Below are 22021 nucleotides of genomic sequence, written 5' to 3' on the forward strand. Positions count from 1 at the left end.
TCAGATCCTTTCTCATTCTTCCAAACTCTAGTGAAATACAAGTCCTATCAAACCAATCTCTCCTCATAAGACAGTCCTACCATCTCTGGTATTAGCCAAGTGAAACTACTGTACTCCAAGTATGGCAAGAATATCCTTTCTTAGGGAGGGACACCAAAACTGCAAGCAGTCCTCCAGGTTTAGTCTCAACAAGGCCCTGTATAACTGCAGTAAGACATCCCTACTTCTGAACTTTAATCCTCTTGCAGTGAAGGCCAATTTACTATTTGCCTTCCTAATTGCTTGCTGCACCCACCTGGCTACTTTCATGAACTGCTTATAAGGAAACCCAGATTCTTTTGTACATTCATGCTTTCCAATGTATCACCATTTAAATAATACTCTTCTGAATTTCATACTGAAATGTATAACTTTACATTTAACCACATTGTACTGCATCTGCTCTGTGTCTGTTGGCTCACTCAACTTGTATAAATCACCTTAGAACTCACAATTCCACCCAGATTTGTGTCTTCTTCAAACTTGAAAATGTTGCATTTGGTTCCCTCATCCAGATTATTTGTATATATTACGAATACCTCGGGCCAAAGCACTAATCCTTGCAGTACCTCACTAGTCACTGCCTGCCACTTGGAAAAAGACTCATTTATTCCTACTGTCTGTTTCCTGCCTGTTAAGCAATTTTCATCCATGCCAATGTACTACCCCCATTCTATGTGATTTAATATTACTCACTAATGTCTTATGAGGAACCTTATGTTAAGCATGATTTACCTTTATAAACCCCTGCTGGATTTGTCCAATTCCGTTCATATTTACCAAATGTTCTGTTTACATGTCTTTTATACTATGATACTTGGATTAGCAGGGGAGGATAGGGAGTACTCATGTGAGGGTGCTGAAATCTCCAAGTTGAGGCAATCAGTATTCATTGTATTGGGCTGCTCTTCCGTTACCACTATTGTGAAAGTATTCAGAACATGCTCAAGTTTCTCTACCCTTATTGTGCAACTAATTCCCTCTCTCCTCCTCTGCAAGCACAGTAGTACCCAAACAACAAAATGTCAATCTATCTACTCCTCTTTAAATACTTCCAGTGATCTACCCTCCATAACTCTCTGTGGTACAGGCTTTTAGACATTCACTACCCTCTGAGAAAAGGAATTCATTCACATCTCACTTTTAAATGAATGTCCTATTCTGTAACTATGTACCCTAGTTTGAAAATCCCTCACTAGTGGAGACATCTCCACGTCTATCCTGTCATGTCATATTAGAAACCTGTATATTTCAAAAGTTTAACATCCTCATTCTTCTAAACTCGGACGAATACATTTCCACTCTGTTTAGCTGTTCATAATAAGTCAACCCTTTCATACAAGGGACCAAATGAATGAATGTCCTTTGAATTGCCTGCAATGCCAGTACATGGTTTCTTAAATAAGGGGATCAAAACTGTACACAACACTCCAGATGCGGCCTCACCAACACCCTGTAAAATTGTAACAAGGCTTCCCATTTTTTACAACTCCAACCAGTTTACAATAAAGGCCAAAATTCCATTTACCTTCTTAATTACTCACTGTGTCTGGATGCAAACATTTTCTGTTTCATGCACAAAAACACTCAGTTCTGGCTGTACTGCTTGTTTGGAGTTTTTCTCCACTTTGATTCTTCCCACCAAAGTGCATGGCCTCACACTTTCTTACATTAGACTCCACCTGCAAGTGTTTATCGACTCATTCAACCTGTTTATGTGCCCTTGCATATTCCTTATGTCCTCCTCACAACTTGTCTTCCCACCTATTTTTGCATTGTCAGCAAATTTGGATACATTATTCTCTGGCCCCTCATTCAAGTTATTGATATAGATAGTAAATAATTGAGATCCTTGTGGCACTCCACTAGTTATGTCTTTCCAACCTGTTTTTATCCTTTCTCAGAGGATTCTTTTAAGTTTCTCACTATTGCCCACATCACTCATGGGGTCAGAGAATTCCACCAATTAGCTTCCAAGGATAAGTAAAGCCAAATTGTTAAATTTTTACAAAAGGAGACAATAACATTTATGAGGTTGCAATGTGTTTCTCCAGACAATGGGTAAAGCTGATGGCAGATATGTAGGTTTTTCTTCGTTCACTTCGAAAGCAGGACAGCAACTTAAAAAGTTTTAAAATTTAAGAAGTTTTAAATTTGAAGTGCCTTCAGCGTTGTTTGGTGAAGCAGGCAAGCAAGTTACCGAATTGGGTCAGTGCAGTCTCTGATGTTGACAAGAGCTCACACTTTTAATATTTGTCTTCATGTAGAAAATATGATTGCCCCTTCAAAATGTGTTTAAATTGTTATTTTCTAATTTGTAGAATAGAGAAAAGGGCCATCATTTGAGCCAACCATTTTGCTTCAAGGATGCAACAATAATATGAGTGATACTCATAAGACATAAGAACATAAGAACTAGGAGCAGGGGTAGGCTGTCCGGCCCTTCGAGCCTGCTCAGCCATTCAATAAGATCATGGCTGATCTTTTCGTGGACTCAGATCCACTTACCCGCGTTCTCACCGTATCCCTTAATTCCTTTATTGTTCAAAAAAAATCTACCTTATCTTTAAAAACGTTTACTGAAGTAGCGTCAACTACTTCACTGGGCAAGGAATTCCATAGATTAACAACCCTCTGGGTGAAGAAGTTCCTTCTCAATTCAGTCCTTAATCTGCTCCCTCTAATCTTGAGGCTATGCCCTCTTTTCCTAGCTTCACTTGCCATTGGAAACATCCTCTTTACCTCTATCTTATCTATTCCCTTCATAATTTTATATGTTTCTATAAGATCCCCCCTCAATCTTCTGAATTCCAATGAATATAATCCCAATCTACTCAGTCTCTCCTCATAAACCAACCCCCTCAACTCCGGAATCAACCTAGTGAACTTCCTTTGCACCCCCTCCAGTGCCAGTACATCCTTTCTCAAGTAAGGAGACCAAAGCTGCACACAGTACTCCAGGTGTGGCCTCATCAGCACCTGTGCAGCTGCAACATAACCTCTCTGCTTTTAATCTCAATCCCTTTAGCAATGAGGGACAAAATTCCATTTGCCTTCCTAATTACTTGTTGTACCTGCAGACCTATCTTCTGTGATTCATGTACAAGGACACCCAGGTCCCTCTGCATAGCAGCATGCTGCAAATTTTTACCATTCAAGTAATAATCCTTTTTACTATTACTCCTACCAAAATGTATGAGTTCAGATTTATTTAAATTGTATTCCATCTGCCAGACCTTTGCCTACTCACTCAATGTATCTATGTTCCTCTGCAAAGTTTCAAAGTCCTCTGCACACTTTGCTCTGCCACTCATCTTAGTGTCATCTGCAAACTTTGACACCCTACACGTGGTCCCCAACTCCAAATCATTTATATAAATTGTAAATAATTGCGGTCCCAGCACCGATCCCTGAGGCACACCACTAGTCACTGACTGCCAGCTAGAATAGCACTCATTTATCCCCACTCTTTGCTTCCTGTCAGTCAACCAATCCTCTATCCATGCTAATACTTTACCCTTAACGCCATGCATCCTTATCTTATGGAGTAGCCTCTAGTGCGGCACCTTGTTGAAGGCCTTTTGGAAATCTAGGTACACTACATCACTGGGTCCCCATTGTCCACCTTGCTCGTAATGTCTTCATAGAATTCCAAAAGATTTGTCAAGCATGACCTGCCCTTCATGAACCCATGCTGCGTCTACCCAACTGGACAATTTCTATCAAGATGCCTTGCTATTTCTTCCTTGATAATAGACTCAAGCATCTTCCCCACTACAGAGGTTAAGCTAACCGGTCTATAATTCCCCATCTTTTTGTCTACTTCCCTTTTTAAACAGTGGCGTCACATTTACTGTTTTCCAATCTGCTGGGACCACCCCAGAGTCCAGCAAATTTTGGAAAATTACCGCCAGTGCACCTGCTATTTCTCCTGCTATCTCTTTAATATTCCTGGCAGCCCCTGGTCCTCGCTGTCGCCTCTCCCTCTGCTGCTGAAAAATGAAGGCCGCTGACACTCGAGGTAAGCCCTTTAAGAGGGAAAACTTACCTTCCCGGCAGCCCCCTGGTCCTTGCTGTCGCCTCTCCCTCTTCTGCTGAAAAATGAAGTTTTACTTCTGTGCTCATTCTGTTGGAATTGGAGACATAAAAAATGTGAAGCTATCTTTATAGATTTGACAATTTGCTGCTAATAAACACAATGAACAGGTCAGAACCTCTGTAATAATATAAAGTGTCTACATGATACAATCGAAATAACAAAGTGCTTCCATCTGCTACATGAGTTCTAAATCTAAAGGAGACTTAAAAAAAGAAATCACTTTTATTATAATAAAAGCAAAATACACGGATGCTGGAAATCTGAAACAAACACAGAGAATGTTGGGGAAACTCAACAGGTTTGGCAGTATTTGTGGACAGAGAAACAGCGGTAAAGTTTTGAGTCAGCTATGACCTCCACCATTTTCTCCAACTCCAGCAGGTTACCACCAAATGCATCGTCTCCTAATCCTAATGCTTCCTCACTCCTGTGCTTCATCCTTTGCATTTTCCTATGTAATTCCCGAAGGTCTAACGCTCACCTCCTCCCTGCTCAGTGCCCATAAAGAGTCATACCAGACTTGAAATGTTAACTGTGGTTCACTTTTCACAGGTGCTGTCAGATCTGCTGATCACTTCTATTATTAATTGTGAATATGGCCCGATCTATAATGGACATATTAAGCTTTAAGGATATTGCTATTGCTATTATAATTCATTCCCCTTAAATGTTAAACATAATTCTACATTCCCAATTCTTTGGGTATTCTGTAGGAAAGTATTTATCAATCATCAATGTTCCATTATCAGAGTAAGTTATTGACTCAATATTAAACTAATTCAGTGACTTGAACATTAAAGCATATTTTAGTAAAACGGAAAAATAAAATTCAGACTATTAACTCAGATCAAATTATTGACAAATTATTCATCATTATATACTGTCAAATATGAGATTTGTCTTTGATGAGATATATAGATGCTGTAAAATCATTAGATTAATTTACGTATTAATAGTAAGTCCTGCAATAATTTATCCAATATAGAGTACAAATAAAAGGCTTAGTTCCTTACATTTCACTGAAAAAGCAAAACATATTTTGTAATCTGGATGGAAAATATTTGAAAATGCATTATAAATTGTCCATGTAACTATTGATAAGGTAATTATTTGAACATTGTCTTTTGTGCATTTAAATTAGTAAGGGGAATGAATGTTAACCAAAACAGAAACCTGTTTTGGAAAACCATGCCAATTTGCAGGCAGATTGATGTAAATGATATTGTGGGAATGTATTTTAATTTCCTAATGATACGTTAAAGATGTCATCCAAAGTAACCAACCCTTAGGGAAGAATTAAATGAACAAACAAGAGAAAAGTCCATCAAAAACAGTATTTTATTGAATAGAACTGGCCAACTTCCTTCAGCACTGCATGCTAATTAATTTCAAGTTTTTCTTAGTCAAGTAGAATAGCAAAACTGGGTTAATAGAACTAAGATGGGGATTGTGAGAAAAATAATGAAGGTAATAGGAGAGCATAGATGTGGTGCAGGCAGAGAAAGAGGAGAAGATGAGTGGGTAAACAGAAATGAACAAGAGAAAAGGGCGAATGAAGATGAGGAAGAAAGCTATTAAAATCAAGAAGAAAAGGGAGCATGAGGAGGGTGAAAAATTAGATCAAAATGGATAGTAGAACTTAAGCATTGGACGATGAGAAATTGGGATAAGAAGTCAACTGGGGAGGTTACCATGAATAAAGAAGTCATTAAGGAGAATTACTGCAAAAATCAACATGAAGCAAGAGTACAACTAGTGTGTAAAGGAGAACACAAAATCCAGAACCTAGATTGAAAGGGCTTGGAAACCAATGATTTGTGTCAGAACATGAAATATAGCTTGAAAGGTGGGACGAGTTGGGAGCTGCAGCCAACAGTGAACAAAACTAGATACTTAGGGAAAGAAATGCAACCTATGGCTTACTGTGCAGTTGGTAGGAGATGTGAGGATGGACCAAGTCCAATGGGAGGCAGAGAGGAGGGCAATGCAGATCTGTGAATCCTTTTTGACTTCACTTAGGTGCTGAAATTTGCATTGGCACTTGAGACTTTTGATATTTGCTGGCTATTCAGACTCACTGTCATAGAATTATAGAATCCCTACAGTATGGAAACAAGCCATTTGAGTCATCAAGACCGCAGCAACCCTCCAAAGTGCATCCGACCCAGACCCAAACCCCTACCCTATCCCTGTAACCCTGCATTTCCCATGGCCAATTCATCTAGCCTTCACATCCCTGGATAGTCTGGACAATTTAGTATAGCAAACCACCTAAACTGCAAATCTTTGAACAGTGGGAGGAAACCAGAATAGCTGAAGGAAACCCATGCAGACACGGGGAGAAAATGCAAACTCAACACAGGCAGTCACCTAAGGCTAGAATCAAGTCTGGGTCCCCGGTGCAGTGAGGCAGCAGTGCTAACAACTGAGCCACCATGCTGCCCTCTTCCAGTTATTATTCCAAAACATTTTATGAAGATCCTCAGTTATCTTTCTTCTTCATTTTTTTGGGATGCACGTGTTATGCCTCACTGGGGGAGTGTACTGGAATCAAGCTCTGCTATTCCCAGCGTCATCACAAAAGTTAAAGATTTTATAAAAGTATGCAAAATTCTCCAAGTTACCTGTCTTTTACACTCATGTTGACAGAAAGCACAGACTATGTTTCTGCACTGAATAAGGATACTATGCATTACAAATAAATAGATTCCGGCTAAAGATGAACAATTATGAACTATCAACAAATAACTCTACCAGTTAAAACTCTAACCCCTTTACAACACTGTTCTTATACACATATACAGATAGACACAATAAACCATGGCTGAAAGCAAGGCCTGGGAAAGCATTGATTCCTGCCTGCAAAGTTCTCTGAGGTGATACTTTTGCTTGTCAGGACCTGCTGCTCTTTGATCTTCCTTCTTGAGATACATTCACTTGCTTGCAGTTGGCACTGGGTAACTGTTTCACAACTTATAAAGTCTATGATTGGTTGGTAAAAAGCTACACCTTACAACAACTGATAAGGAGAACTAAACTGGCTTTCTTCAGATGTTGGCATTGCTTCTGATGCCATTATTTATTGCCAATCCCTAATTGCCCTGAGGATAATTAAGAGTCAACCACATTTCTGTGGGCCTGGAGTCATGTGTAGGCCAGACCAGGCAATGATGGTGTATTTCCTGCCCTAAGGGACAAGATGTGAAACAGATGTGTTTCTGTGACAATCAATAATGGTTACATGGTCACTATTTGGCTAGCTTTTATTCCAGATTTTTATTGAATTCAAATTTCACCAAATGACATAACAGGATTCAAACACATGTCCCCAGGACATTAGTTCTCCAGTTCTGAGGAAGGGTCATTGGACCTGAATATTAACGCTGATTTCTCTTCACAGGTGTTGCCAGACCTGCTAAGCTTTTCAGCAACATCTGTTTTGTCCCTGGAACATTAAACAGTCTTTACACAAGTCTTTCTTTAATACATGCACGACAGCTTAGGGCTTGAGACAATGCATCACAAACAGGCTCAAAGTGAAACATTAAGAAGGTGCGTAGGGGAAGAGATTGCATCTAGATTAGGAAAAAAGGTGAGATTGTGTTTAGCAGGGCAAGGAAGTATGGCAGTTCGAAATATTGTTTAAAAGGGAAAAGAAACATTGGTTCCATTACTTTTGCGCAATACTAGAAGTGACTGATTCCATCTTTAACATTATTCATTGGTGAACAAATTCTATCTATGCAATTAAGAAGATGGCACACAGAGTCTGCTATTCTCAGTTAAAGATTTTTCTGTTATATGTAGAGTCTGCTGATTTCTGGAGTTTTAGTCTGGTCAATACATTTAGTTCAGCCCTAAGGAGGCTTTTGCAACCTCACTGCATATATGCCATTGTCTCACCTTTGTTCTTTTCACTCAGTGACTTTTTTTTTTTCCATTTATGTTTCAAGCTCTAAAGAGGTATTATGGTAAACAGATGTAGGACTTCTATACAAAGCTTCTTGGTTCTCAGTATTCCATTTTATTTATTTATATTAAGGGTATTTCTCTTCCTGGTTGATGTAAATTGTGAACAATTACACTGTTCATTTGGAAAGTCAATGGATTCTCAATTGCATGATTTTTATGCAGAAGTCTAATGCACCTTGTAATCAATTAGTCACATTTAGTATTTGGTGTTTTATCATAATTTTAGAAGCAGTCATTACTTTTAATGTAAGTTGTGCCAATCTGAGGAAAAGGCTAAATTAATTTAACAAAATGACTGTTCAGAAGAACTTTGTGAATCATGATTTTATTTTATTACTGTCAGAAAATATTAGTTAACCAATGGAGCCTATCAGCACATTGTCCGCATCTGACTAAACTCATTAGATTTATAACTGACATTCCTTATAATTTTGTTTGATATGGCATCAATTTCCCAATGTCAAAAGTTTTTCTTATAATCTCTGAATTGGACATTATATTTCCACCATAGGAAGTAAATTTATATGTGACAGTATGGCCCAGTGACCAGAACTTTCCTAGGCCCATTGGAATTGGAACAGTGAAATTTTACAAAAGACAGCATTGAGCTCACTCCATGAGGTATTCCCATTGCCTCTCACTTTTCCCAGAGGGAGAAGCACACTGGCAAATGAAATGCAGTTGGTGGTGGACAAATGGTAAACTAATTGGTGGGCATTTCATAAGCAGACTGCAATCTTGCTAGCATCACAAGAGCCACCACCATCTTTCCCACCCACAACCTATCAAATAAGATGAGGTAGATGAATAATGGGAGATAGACGCTGTATTATAGACTTTAGAGGTTTAAATCGTCCTACTAGAAAATTGCAAGACTGCTCTCTTTCCATCTCATAGACTTATCATTGAGTGCAGAAATCCTGCAGGCAGATCCTTGTGAAGGTTCGTGATGTCTCAGTGCCTCCTATCATATTGATGGTGGCTGTACTGCTTCCCTGCTGCTCTAGATACTTGAGCCTCAGCAGGGTTCCATGCTTGGGCTAACAACTTTCCTCGCTCAGGGCTATACTAGCCTGAGCTTTGGAAATTTTTGGACCTTGACTGGATAGCAAACAGGGAGACAGTCTGTTAATTAATCATCTCCCATAAAATTGCTAATGTGATCAACGCCCAGAAATAGTTATTCATAGAACCCCTACAATGTGAAAACAGGCTGTTCGGCCCAACAAGTCCACACTGCCCCTCTGAAGAGGATCCTACCCAGACTCATTCCCCTAATTTCCCATGTTTAACCCACCTAACCTAAACATCCCTGGGCAGTATGGGCAATTTAGCATGGCCAATCCACCTACCCTGCACATCTTTGGACAATGGGAGGAAACCGGAGCATTCGGAGGAAACCCATGCAGACAAGGGGAGAATGTGCAAACTCCACACAGTCACCCAAGGCTAGAATCAAACCTGGGTCCTTGGCGCTGTGAGGCAGCAGTGCTAACCACTGAACCACCATGCTGCCCAACATATGGCTTCATAAGTTTCCTGACACCTTCAGGAATATTCAAGCCAATCTTTTGGCGTTAGATATTTGCATCTCTGATAAAATTGGGCAGCAGGATGACACAGTGGTTAGTACTACTGCCTCACAGTATCAGAGGCTTGGGTTCAATTCTAGCCTTGGGCAATTGTCTGTGTAGAATTTGTACATTCTCCCCGTATCTGCTGGGTTTCCGCTGGGACCTCTGGTCTCCAGAATCCAAAGATGTTCAATTTAGGTGGATTGGGTATGCTAAACTGCCTTGTAGTGTCCAAGGATGTGGATTCTAGGTGGATTTGCCATGATAAATGCAGGGTTATGGGGATAGGGAGGTGGAATACTCTTTGGAGGTTCAGTGCAGACATGACGGGCCAAATGGCATCTATCTGCACTATACAGATTCTACGATAAGGCACAGTAACTCTATATGTGAATATATCAAACAAACAAATGGATCTAACTTCTGAATGATAAGTATATAAATAACAGAATTAGTTTTGATTGCATTTGTGATTTTGTATGGCAGCAGATGGTGATGATAACTGAGACAGGCTTCTGTGTTTCTTTTTTAGACACACCAAGATGAAGACAGCTACCAATATTTATATTTTTAATCTTGCCGCAGCAGATGCTCTAGCGACAAGCACAATGCCTTTCCAGAGTGCTGATTATTTGTTGGGATCTTGGCCATTTGGAGATACATTGTGTAAAATAGTTGTCTCCATTGATTATTACAATATGTTTACGAGTATTTTCACATTGACAATGATGAGTGTTGACCGATATATTGCTGTGTGCCATCCAGTGAAGGCATTGGATTTCCGTACCCCTTTGAAGGCAAAAGTGATAAACGTTTGCATCTGGATCCTCGCCTCAGTTATTGGCATACCTGTTACAGTGCTGGGGGGCACTGGGACAAGGAATGGTGAGTATTGAAACTGCTTCAAAATCATTTTAATTCAGTTAGGAAATATTAGTAAAGTCTGATTTTTGCTCAAAAGTATTTAATTTTTATGTTAAATTTTTTGCTAAATTTCGTTAAATTTTTTTTTCCTACATTTTAAAGAAGTGGAAACATTTATTGAATAAGCAAAAAATGTTTTTAAGAGTAAATTATAAGTGATGAAGTAACCTGGATGGTGTCTAATATAAGAAAAGCATTTGAGAAATTTAAAATGTTTCCATGTAACTGTGCCTTTCGGAGCAGATTATGTTTGAACTTATCAAGCAACTGGTTTTCTAAATGTTAATCATATATTATGTAAAACTTAACAACAGCATTAATATACGAACTTTAAGGTCTTGAACCATCACAAAGTACTTCATTGTGAATAGCCAAAAACTTTTTTAAAGAGGTGAATGTCAAGCAGGCCTTATAAAATAGGAAAAATGAGTAGAAATATGGAAATATTTATTGAGGAAAGTTGAGAACTTAGAGCTTAGAAAGCTGACGTTAGTGCTCCAATGGTGGAGTAATTAAAATGGATTTTCACAAGAAGTTAGAATTCAAAAAACTGAGAATTCATATAATCATAAAATTGTAGAGAACTGACGGAGGCCTGTATTATGTAGTGGTAAAGTTATTCAATTAATTCCACTCCACTTTTTGTTTCTCCTGAGCCCTGAAAATTACTATTTCTTTTATTTTTTCATAAGATGTGAGAATTTCTGGCAACACTTCCGGCATTTCTTGCCCACCTCTAAGTGTTTTTGAACTCAGTGCATGACCAGGATCGTTTCAGAGGGCAGTTAATCGTGTTACTAAGTGTCTGGAGTCACATGTAGGCTAGACCAGGTATTGAAGCAAGATTTCCTCCCCTAAAGGATATTAGTAGTTGAAAGTTTTAGTAAAGTCTGATTTTTGTGAACTAGATGTCTGTTTTGCATCAATGGATGATAGTCTCAGTAACGATGACCATGAGCTATCTTTCAATTTGAGCTTTTATTAATTACATTCACCACCTTTGTAAGCAATGCGTTCTAGATCACAGCAAAGTTTTGCGTAAAAGAAAGTTATCCTCATGTTGCCACACACAGGTGATCAAGATAACACTGGGGTAGCATTTCAATGATAGCACAATTTAAGTTTATTCCAGTGAAGGAAAAAGATGGGCTGAGAAAAGGGTTTTAGGTTAAGGGAAGGCAGATTTTATTAAAATAAGGCAGAATCTAGCCAAAGTAGACTGGGAACAGCCACCAGTGGAAAAATCTACAGCAGAATGGTTGGGTGCAGGGAAGTTTGGTGCTGATGTGGGGGGCGGGCGTGGGACATTCAAAGAGAAAATGGGCAGAGTACAGGGCCCAACATGTTACCTTTCGAGTGAAATGTAGTAGCAAAATTCCATAGAACCCTGGATGACTGGGAATATTTGGGATGTATAAGAAGGAAGAGAGGTGTTTAGCAAAGGGAGCAAATTAATGGAGGCCCTGGTGGAGTATAGAAGGTGCAGGTGGAAACGTAAGGAAACAACTTGGACAGTTGCAAGGGGCAAGAAAAAACACTGGCAGGCAGATTTAGCAAGAATCCCAAGAAACTCCAAAAGGAAATGTAGAGGAAGAGGATAACCAGGGAAAGAGTAAGGCCCGTAGAGACCAAGGGAGCAATCTGTGCATGGAGCTGGAGATCTTAGTAGGGTATTGAACTTCACTTCTGTCTTCACTGAGAAAAGGAGGAGGTTAGCAAGAAGAGTAGTACAGAGTTCGGTAAGAGGGTCAATGAGGTTATTGAGTAGCGAGACATAGGAAGTGAGGAATTGGATGATTTGGCAGGTTTAAAATTGAACAAATTCCAAGGTCAGGATGTGTCGTATCCCAGGCTGCTGTGGGAGGCAAAGGCAAAAATTCCTATCTGGCCACAGGAGAGTTGCCAGAAGACTGGAGGACAGCTAATATGTTCCACTTGTCAAAAACAGCGGTAGGAATAAGTCATGGAATTACAGATGAATGCATTTCACATATCACTGGTAGGGAAACTATTGGAGAGAATTCTGAAGTGCTTGGAGAGGCAAGGTTTGATCAGGGATAGTCAGCATGGCTTTTTCAGAGGGAGGTCATGTCTAACAAATTTGATTGAACTTTTCAGGGAGGTGATTAGGCACACAGATGAAGGTATGCCAATTGATGTCATTTTTTAATGGATTTTAGCAAAATCTTTGTCAAGGTCCTACATAGGAGACTGATAGATAAGGTACAAGTACATGGGATCCAAAGTAACTTGGCAAGGATTTATCCAAAATTAGTTGTTGGTAGGAGACAGAGGCTGATGGTAGAAGGCTGACTCTGTACTGGAGTCCAGTGTGCAGTAGATCAATGCTGGATCCCTTATTATTCATGATATGTATAAACAATGTAGATAAGAACACTGGGGACAGGGAATGGATAAGTAAGTTTGTGGATAACATGAAGATTAGCCAGCTGGTTAACAGTGAAGTCTTTGGTCACACGATAATGCAGACAGATGGTCAGATGGGCATATCTGTGACAGATAAAATTTAACCCAGAAGGGGGTGAGGTGGTGCACTTTGGAAGAAATAACAAGACAAGAGAGTACTCAAAGAATGGCAGGACACTAGGATTTGGGGTGCTTGTCCACAGATTCTTGAAGGCAGCAGGACCACTTAATAATAGTTAAGAAGGCATACTGGACAATTGCCTTTATCAATTAGTTTCTGCTTAATAGTAAGTCTGCGGAATGCTGATAATGGGCCCTCAGTAATGGTAATGCATTGAATGTCAAGGGGCATTGATTAGATTGCCTCTCATTAGAGATGGTCATTGCCTGGCCTTAGTGTGATGCCAGTATTCTGGTTACCGTATTCTAGGAATGATGTGAATGCACCAGAATCGATTCACCAGGATATTACTTGGGATGAAGGATTTTAGCTATGTAAAGAAGCTGGATAGCTTGGGTTTTTTTTGAAACAGAGAAGTATGAGGGGGTACCTTATTTAAGTATATAAAGCAATGAGGGCCATATACAGAATGCATAAGGAGCAGCTATTCCACTTAGTTGAAGAGTCATTAACAAGGCACCACATTTTAAGGTGAAGTGTAGAAGGTTTAGAGAGCGTTTACTTTAAAAGGCATGGCTGAACATAGGCAATAGTTAGTCTTCAAAGAACATTACTAAGAGAAACGAGACACTCCCTCAAGGTACCAAAACTCAAAAAATGCCACTTTGCCATGGCTAACAAAGGAAGTTCAGGATTGTACAAGATGTAATTTAAACTAACAAAATATGTAAATGGATAGACAAGATTAATGCAGGTAGAATGTTTTTTCCATATTGGAGAGTCAAGAACTAGGGTATAATGTAAAAATATGGGAAATGTCACCGAGCTTTGAGATGAGGCGAAGTGATTTTTCTTAACTCAGAGAGTTAGGAATCTTTGGAATTCTGTATTGGAGAGGACTGTGGAAGCTCTTTATGTATGCTTAAGAAGAGTTTGATAGATGTCTGATTACCTGCAGTGCACAGGGGGGTGGCATGAGTGAACAAAAGGCATTGAAATGCTCAATCAACCACAATTGCTTTGAATGGTGGGGCAGACTCGATTGCCTAAATGGCCTATTCCTCTTCCTATGTTTCTATGCTCCTATGTTCTTCGATGATAAATAGAAACTTAACTTAGAAGAATTGCTCACTCAAAGGTTGAATTAACATCTTGAATATCTGATGTTAAAAACATCCACTTGGCATTTTCAAGCACGTAATTAAATCAAAAATAAAATCTCAATTAGCCTAATCATGTGATAAGATTATAGTAGTTATTTGCTTTAGATAAGATTAGCACACATCGTCTTGCTGCAGTTTTTATGCCTTTATCCCCATAAAACTGTGTTGCACTGATGGTTATATAAAATCCTTTTTTATGGAGTTAACATTGCTATTGTGGCCATTAAGATTTAGTTAACATTAAAACTGATTTTCTTAAGAAATCGCTGCATGAAACATCAATAATTTCCAGTCTAAGTTAATAGTATTCATAAATGCAAGCCACAGTGAAAAATATTCAGCTACAATTGATGTAAACAAAAATATCTTATCTATCTGAGTAGTTTAATTATAAGTATTGAACCATTAATACCAATATATACATAACATTGTAATAGTTATATTAAATATGAAGCATGAGCTCATGAGCTGCTGGTGTACAAATGCTGAAGGATTCAATTTACAAAATGGCATTCTGTTTAAAAAGCCATTCCCACTGGCACTGCACCTTCAGAATTTGAGCACATGCTTGCTCAATTTAATCAATATTCCATAATAACTTACTAGAGGATGCATTTTCCTCTGTTCGCTAATTTTGATGAAAATGTAGATTGCGGATTCAATGTGGAAGACTGTGCTGTGGAACAGACACTCATATCTATGCTTTCTTTCGTTTGCTGAAATAGGAAGATATACTCCTAAATCATTGTTGGGAGCTGTAAACCAGAGAACTGATTTAATTGCTCATAGAAGTAAACAGGAAAACACAAACTATTTTTACTCCTTGTGAAAATGTAAAAATTATGAGTCACTCTTTTAGTGAGAAAAACAGTGAGAGTATAAACAGCTAGATTCAGACACTTGTGACATTACAGGCACTGGTCTATAAGTCTAAATGTCTAAATCTATTCCAGTTTCCATGGCAACAGGATCTGAAACACAATGTTTTGAAGTTGACTAGTCGATAAATTTTAGGTAGGTAGCACAACTTCAATATACGTTATTTGCAATTTAACAACAAATGTCAATCATCTATTTGGGAAAAAAATAAATAGGAGAAAGACACCAGTTTTTCATGTTGTCACCTTCATATATTGTAGTATATCAAATAGTGTTTCTGGAGGTAAATTTTAAACAAATGTCCACTTCACATCTGCTCACCAAAAACATGCCTCCGTTCAATTTCTTTGCAGCCAAATAATCACGATGCTAATTGGAGTCCAAATCATTTTCAACTGTTTGTAAGTTGCAACAGATGAGTCCTTTCATGCAAAGCTGAAGGTCAAGCAGAAATGCTGTATTTATTACTTGCATATATTCAATAACCAAGCCTTGCTTATGAAACTTAACACTATTATGTATCCATTGAATAGCTTGGCAGCTTTATTTTTAGTTGAAGATTTTTAATCTAATTTACTACAATACATAAATATGCTGCTCAATGATCTTCTTATATTTTCTATTAATATTCCACTTTGTTAATTAAGACAAAATTAAATGTGCATTCGGTTATTTAGGGTTGACTGGTATTTTTATTGGCTAAGTGTCAATTTCATTAAGTGTCATGGAGATTTTCTTTCCATGAGGCCTAGCATGTTTACTTGTGCTGTTGTCCCAGAATCACCTCATTAACAACTCCCCCACTCCTCACATCTGAAGCTAACTCGATTCTTCCCCTCTCTGTATCTGGAGGATCTCACACTGCTGAGATATTCCGGAACAGATTGGTATTCTTTTGCACCCTTCTGTGCACCTGGACATGCACTGTCAGCCTGGTATTGCACTGCATGTGTTATGAAATTTGCCCTGGACATGGCAAATAAGGGCAAATTGGTGGCTTATTTTGTGAACAAGTACCTGGCAGTACAGATAAGGGATGTCCTATCCACTCGGTCAGGACCCTTCACCAACTTTCCCCCACCAACACAAGTGCTAACAGCTGTGTCACCCCCTTTTCTCTCCATCAATCTCTCCCTTTCTCTCATTCAGAGGTAAACAGCCCACAATAGGGTCAGAAGGAGCCAAGATTAGTGGTGGATATCCAGATCGTCACTTCCTCCTGACCCTGACTGCTCCAAGTAGCTGTCTGATCATGCCCAAACCTCTGGATTGATTTTGGCGTTGGGACTTGATTTACTGTGGTGACACTATCTGATTGAAGGCTGCCTCCCTTGACTTCACTGAGGGCTGCTAAAAACCAGGACAACCTTTGTGTCTGTGCTAAATAACAAATAAAGACAAAAGTACTGTAAGCCTGATGTCTCTGGCATTGGGAGGGAGAAGGACAAAAAAGGGTAAGTTATGGGAAGCAGTGATGTTATGAGCATTCAGGTAGGCTCAAGGTGAGGTGAGTGATAAGAGAGCAAGTGAACAGCCCTAAGATTCAGCCTGGTCCAATCCATGAACCAGGTATTCCTGCATGCAAAATTTCCTTGCAGCAGCATTACAGTTCTAGTGCTGGTGCACCTTGAAGTACAACTTTAAAGCATAGAAGCATCCAGTGAGTAGATCAAAGAAATACTATGAGGGATCCTGAGAGACTGGTAGGTGCCAGATGCTGATGTACATTGATGGTGCAGGCAGATGTATCTGGTTCCCTTGAGTATGCCCTGGTATGTTTTCTGGTAGGTGTACAAAATGGTGGCCCAAAGGACCAAACGGTGAGTTGACGTCACTGGCTACCTGCTCAGACTTTCAAGTCAAGAACTATTGGTGTCTAGTTTCCTCGTGTTGGGTGGTAGGAAGGATGATATACATTAATGAGGTGAAATGTGCAGGTAATGGGGTGAATATAAGAAATAATCCCACTTAATAGACAACATCAGAGATCTCCACATCTGCTGCGGCTTTAGGCCTATGAATTTCAATTTAATATCCGGCTTGTCGATCTTTGGTCCAGAGCTACTGAAACCTGATATTTCAAATTTATGGCCTTTGATTTTACCAGATCCTTTGCCAATGTCAACATCCACATCAGGTACTTCATCGTCTATCCTTAGGCCAGTTAGCCTGACATCTCCAGTGGGAAGAATGCCATCAATATTCAAATTGGGACCTTCTACTTTCCCTCCACCCATTCCAAACATAAGCAGTCTAAGATTAAGCATTTGGAACCTTCCACTGGGACTTTTGATATCAGCCTCAGAAACATCAATATCTACCTTGGGTCCTTTGAATGGGTCCTCAAATTGGCAGAGGGGAAATCAATATCATGGTCACCTTTCACCTCTGGGTCTTTGAGATTCAAATCAAACTCTGGTGCCTTAATTGTGGGCAGGCCTATGGAAGGCATTAAAAAATACTTAAGGCTGCTTCCTGGGGCATTAGGTTCCTCAATATCAACTTTAGGTATTTTAATGTTCACATCTGGACCTTTGAGATCATCCTCCAGATCAACATCAGGAACATTCACATACGGTCATAGAGTTGTTCAGCACAGAAACAGACCCTTCTGTCCAACTCATCCATGCTGACATAAATTATCCTAAATTAATATCTTAAATTAATTTGGTCCAATTTGTCAGCATTTAGCCCATTTCCCTCTATAGCCTTCATGTACCCATCCAGATGCCTTTTAAATGTTGTAATTGTACTAGCTTCCACCACTTCCTCTGGCAGCTCATTCCATTCACACCACCCTCTGCACGAAAGCATTGCCCTTTAGGTACCTTTCATATCATATCCCTCTCACCTTACATCTATGCCCTCTAGTTTTGGACTGCCTTATCCTGGGAAAAAGACCATGACTATGACTATTCACCCTATCCGTGCCCCTCATGACTTTATAAACCTCCATAAAGTCACCCCTCAACATCTGATGCTCCATGGAAAATAGTCCCAGTCTATTTAGTCTCTCCCTATATCTCAAACCCTCCATCCCCAATAACATCCTTGTCCATCTTTTCTGCACACTTTCAAGTTTAACAACATCTGTTCCATAGCAAAGTGATCTAAACTGAAAACAATATTCCAAAAATGGCCTAACAAATGTCCTGTACAGCTGCATGATGACATCTCAACTCCTCTACTCAATGCTCTGACCAATAAAGGCAAGTGTACCAAAGGCCTTCTTCACTAATGTCTACCTGTGACTCCACATTCAAGGTACTACGAACCTGCACTCCAAGGACTCTTTGTTCGGTAACATTCCCCAGGACCCTACTGTATAATTCTTGCCCTGATGTGTCTTACCAAAACATGATACCCATATTTATCTAAATTAAACTGCTTCTGTCATTTCTCAGCCCATCTGATCAAGGTCCATTTATATTTTGAGATAATCTCACCACCAATCTTTGTGTCATCTGCAAACTTACTAGCCATTCCTCCTATATTCACATCCAAATCATTTATATGAATCACAAAAAAGCAATGGATCCAATACCAATCTTACGGCTCACCGCTGGTCACAGTCCTCCAATCTGAAAAACAACCGTCCATTATCACCCTGTCTCCTACCTTCAAGCCAATTTTGTATCCAAATGGCTAGTTCTCCCTGTATCCCACATGATCTAACCTTGTTAATCAGTCTACCATGCAGAACCTTGTTGAAAACCTTGCTGAAATCCAACATCCACCTCCCTGCCTTCATCAATCTTCTTTATCACTTCTTCAAAAAACTCAGTCAAAGTAGTGAGACACGATTTCCCATGCACAAAGCCATGTTGACTATCCCTAATCAGTTTTTGCCTTTCCAAACACAGATAGATCACATCTTCAGAATCCCCTCCAACAACTTCACTACCACTGACATCAGGCTCACCAGTCTCTAGTTCCCTGGATTTTCCTTACAGACTTTCTTAAATAATGCCACTACATTTAGTTACCCCCCAAGTCTTCTGGCACCTCTTTCATGGCTATTAATGATACAAATATCTCAGCAAGGGGCTCAGCAATCACTTCCCTAGTTTCCCACAAAGTTATGGGATATAGCTGATCAGGTCCTAGGGATTTATGCACCTTTATGTGTTTTAAGAAGTCAAGCACCTCCTCATCTGTATAATGGACGCTTTTCTAGATATCACTGTTTATTTCTCCAAGTTCTTTAGCTTCCATATCCCTCCCCGTAATAATTACTGACACAAAATACTCATTCAGTATCTTACCCATCTCCTGTAGTTCCACACATGGACTGTGTTGTTGATCTTTAAGGGGCCCTATTCTCTCTCTAATTACTCATTTGACCTTAATGTGTTTGTAGAATCTTTTTGGATTCTCCTTAACCCTATCTGCCAAAGCTATTTCTTTATTTCCCTCTTGACTATACTCCTACCGCCCTTATACTCCTTGAGGGATTCACTCAATCCCAGATGTCTGTAATTGCCATATGCCTCCTTTGTTTTGACCAGAGCCTCTATTTCTCTCATCATCCAGCATTCCCTTGACCTACCAGCCTTACCCTTCACACTAATAGGAACATATTGCTTCTGGATTCTGGCTATCTCAGTTTTTAAGGCCTCCCACTTTCCAACCACTCCTTTACCTGCAAATAGCCTCTCCCGATCTGTTTTTGAAAGTTTTTTCCTAATACCATCAATATTGGCCTTCCTCCAGTTTAGAACTGTAACTTTTAGATTTGGTCTATCCTTTTCCATAACTATTTTAAAATCAATAGAATTAATATCACTGGCCCCAAAGTGCTCCCCCATTGACAACTCAGTCACATGCCCTGCCTAATTCCTAAGAGAAGGTCATGTTTTGCTCTTTCTCTAGTAAGTGCATCCACATACTGAATAAGAAAATTAATAAATTCCACTCCATCCAAGCCCTTAACACTATGGCAGTCTCAGTATGTTTGGAAAGTTAGAATCCCCTACCACTACAATCCTATCATTCCTATACATACCTAAGATCTCCTGATAAACGTACTTCTCAACTTCCCAATGGCTATAGGGGGGTCTATAATACAATTTCAATAAGGTGATTATCCCTTACTTATTTCTCAGTTAACCCAAATAACTTCACTGGATGTACTCCCAGGAATATCCTCCCTAAGTACAACTGTAATGTTATCCCTAATCAAAAATGCCACTCCTCCTGCTTTCTTGCCATCCTTTCTATCCTCCAATAGCATCTATATCCTGGAACATTAAGCTACTAGTCTTGCCTTTCCCTGAGCCACATTTCTATAAAAGCTATGATATGCCAGTCCCATTTTCCCAACCATGCCCTGAGTTCATCTACCTTATGTACAGGCCTCTTGCATTGAAATAAATACAGTTTAATTTATCAGTCTTTCCTTGTTCTCTGCCTTGTTTTTGCCTGCCTTGACTATTCGACTGCTCATATTCTTAACTGTACAAGCCTCAGATTTATCTCTTTTCTCATTATCACTTTTGGTCCCACACAACCCCTCCCCCCACCCTTTACTATTTTAAATCATCCCAAGTAGCACCAGCAAATCTCACTGCCAGGATATTGGTCCCTTCCCAATTCAAATACAACCTTCCTTCTTATACAGGTCACCTCTACCCTAGAAGAGATTCCAATGATCCAGAAATGTGAATCTCTACCCCCTGCACCAGCTCCTCAACCACACATACATCTACTCTATCTTCCCATTCCTACTCTCACTAACACATGGCACGGGATTAATCCAGATATTACTACCCTTCAGGACCTACTTTTTAACCTCCTGCCTAGTTTGCTGTATTCTCCCTTCAAAACCTCATTCCTTTCTCTTCTTAGGTCATTGGTACCAACACATACAATGACTTCCTGCTGGTCACGCTCTGCTTTGAGAATATTCTGTACCCTCTCTGAGACTTCCTTGACCCTGGCCCCAGGGAGGCAACACAGCATTCTGATGTCTCACTATCGGCCGTAGAAACGTTTATCTCTGCTGTGGCTTTTGGGCCTTTGAATTTCAGGTTGACATCTGGCTTTTCTATCTTGAGTCTTGAAATACTCAAGTCTGGCATTTATAATTTCAGACCTTTGATTTTACCAGAACGTCCACCAATGTCTACATAAGGCACATCAATACCACCTTCTGTCTTTGGACCAGTTAGACTGACATTGGCAATGGGAAGATTAGGATCAATACTTCCATGTGGACGATCTCCTTTATCCATTCAAATTTGGGCATTTTGAATTAGCCATGTTGAATGTTCCACTGGGACCTTTACTGTCAGGCTCAGGAACATCTATATCCACCATGGGTTTTTTGATCTCACCCTCAAAATTGGCAGAGGGAACATCATTATCATTGTCACCTTTCATTTGTGGGCCATTGAGACTCAAATCAAAGTCTGGTGCCTTTATCTTGGGCAAAGTTATTAAAGGCGGGGGAAACTTAAGGCCACGACTTTTAGCATCCGGTCCCTTCATGTCAACTCTCAGACCTTCTAATGTTCACATCTGGGCCTTTGATATAACCCTCTAAATCAACATCAGTGGCATTCACATCTGCTGTGGCTATTTTACTATCATCCATTCTTAAGATGGAAGAAAGAAGTCCAATACCATGGTCATCTTTCACTCTCGAGTCTTTGAGACTCAAATGAATGCCAGGAGCCCTTATCCACTGAAGGCATAGAAAGTCTTTAGCCTCAGATCTTTCAATATCAAGTTTGGGACCTTTAATGTTCACATTTGAACCTTTGAGATCATCTCCAGGTTAACATGGACATCAACATCTTTTGTGGTTTCTTGGGCCTTGGAA

At 39.6% G+C, this 22021-nt stretch overlaps 1 protein-coding gene across 1 annotated transcript in view; it reads left to right on the forward strand.

Annotated features, from left to right (window-relative positions):
* The window catches only part of oprk1 (opioid receptor, kappa 1), a 53347-nt gene that overhangs the window by 22408 nt on the left and 8918 nt on the right, over positions 1-22021 (forward strand). Inside the window, exon 3 of the mRNA XM_048595925.1 lies at positions 10217-10569. Coding sequence (XP_048451882.1) covers positions 10217-10569 — 353 coding nt within the window. The remainder of the gene's footprint in view (positions 1-10216; positions 10570-22021) is intronic.

This window comes from Rhincodon typus, chromosome 4 (genome assembly GCF_021869965.1).
Source record: "Rhincodon typus isolate 14 chromosome 4, sRhiTyp1.1, whole genome shotgun sequence".
Lineage (NCBI taxonomy): Eukaryota > Metazoa > Chordata > Chondrichthyes > Orectolobiformes > Rhincodontidae > Rhincodon > Rhincodon typus.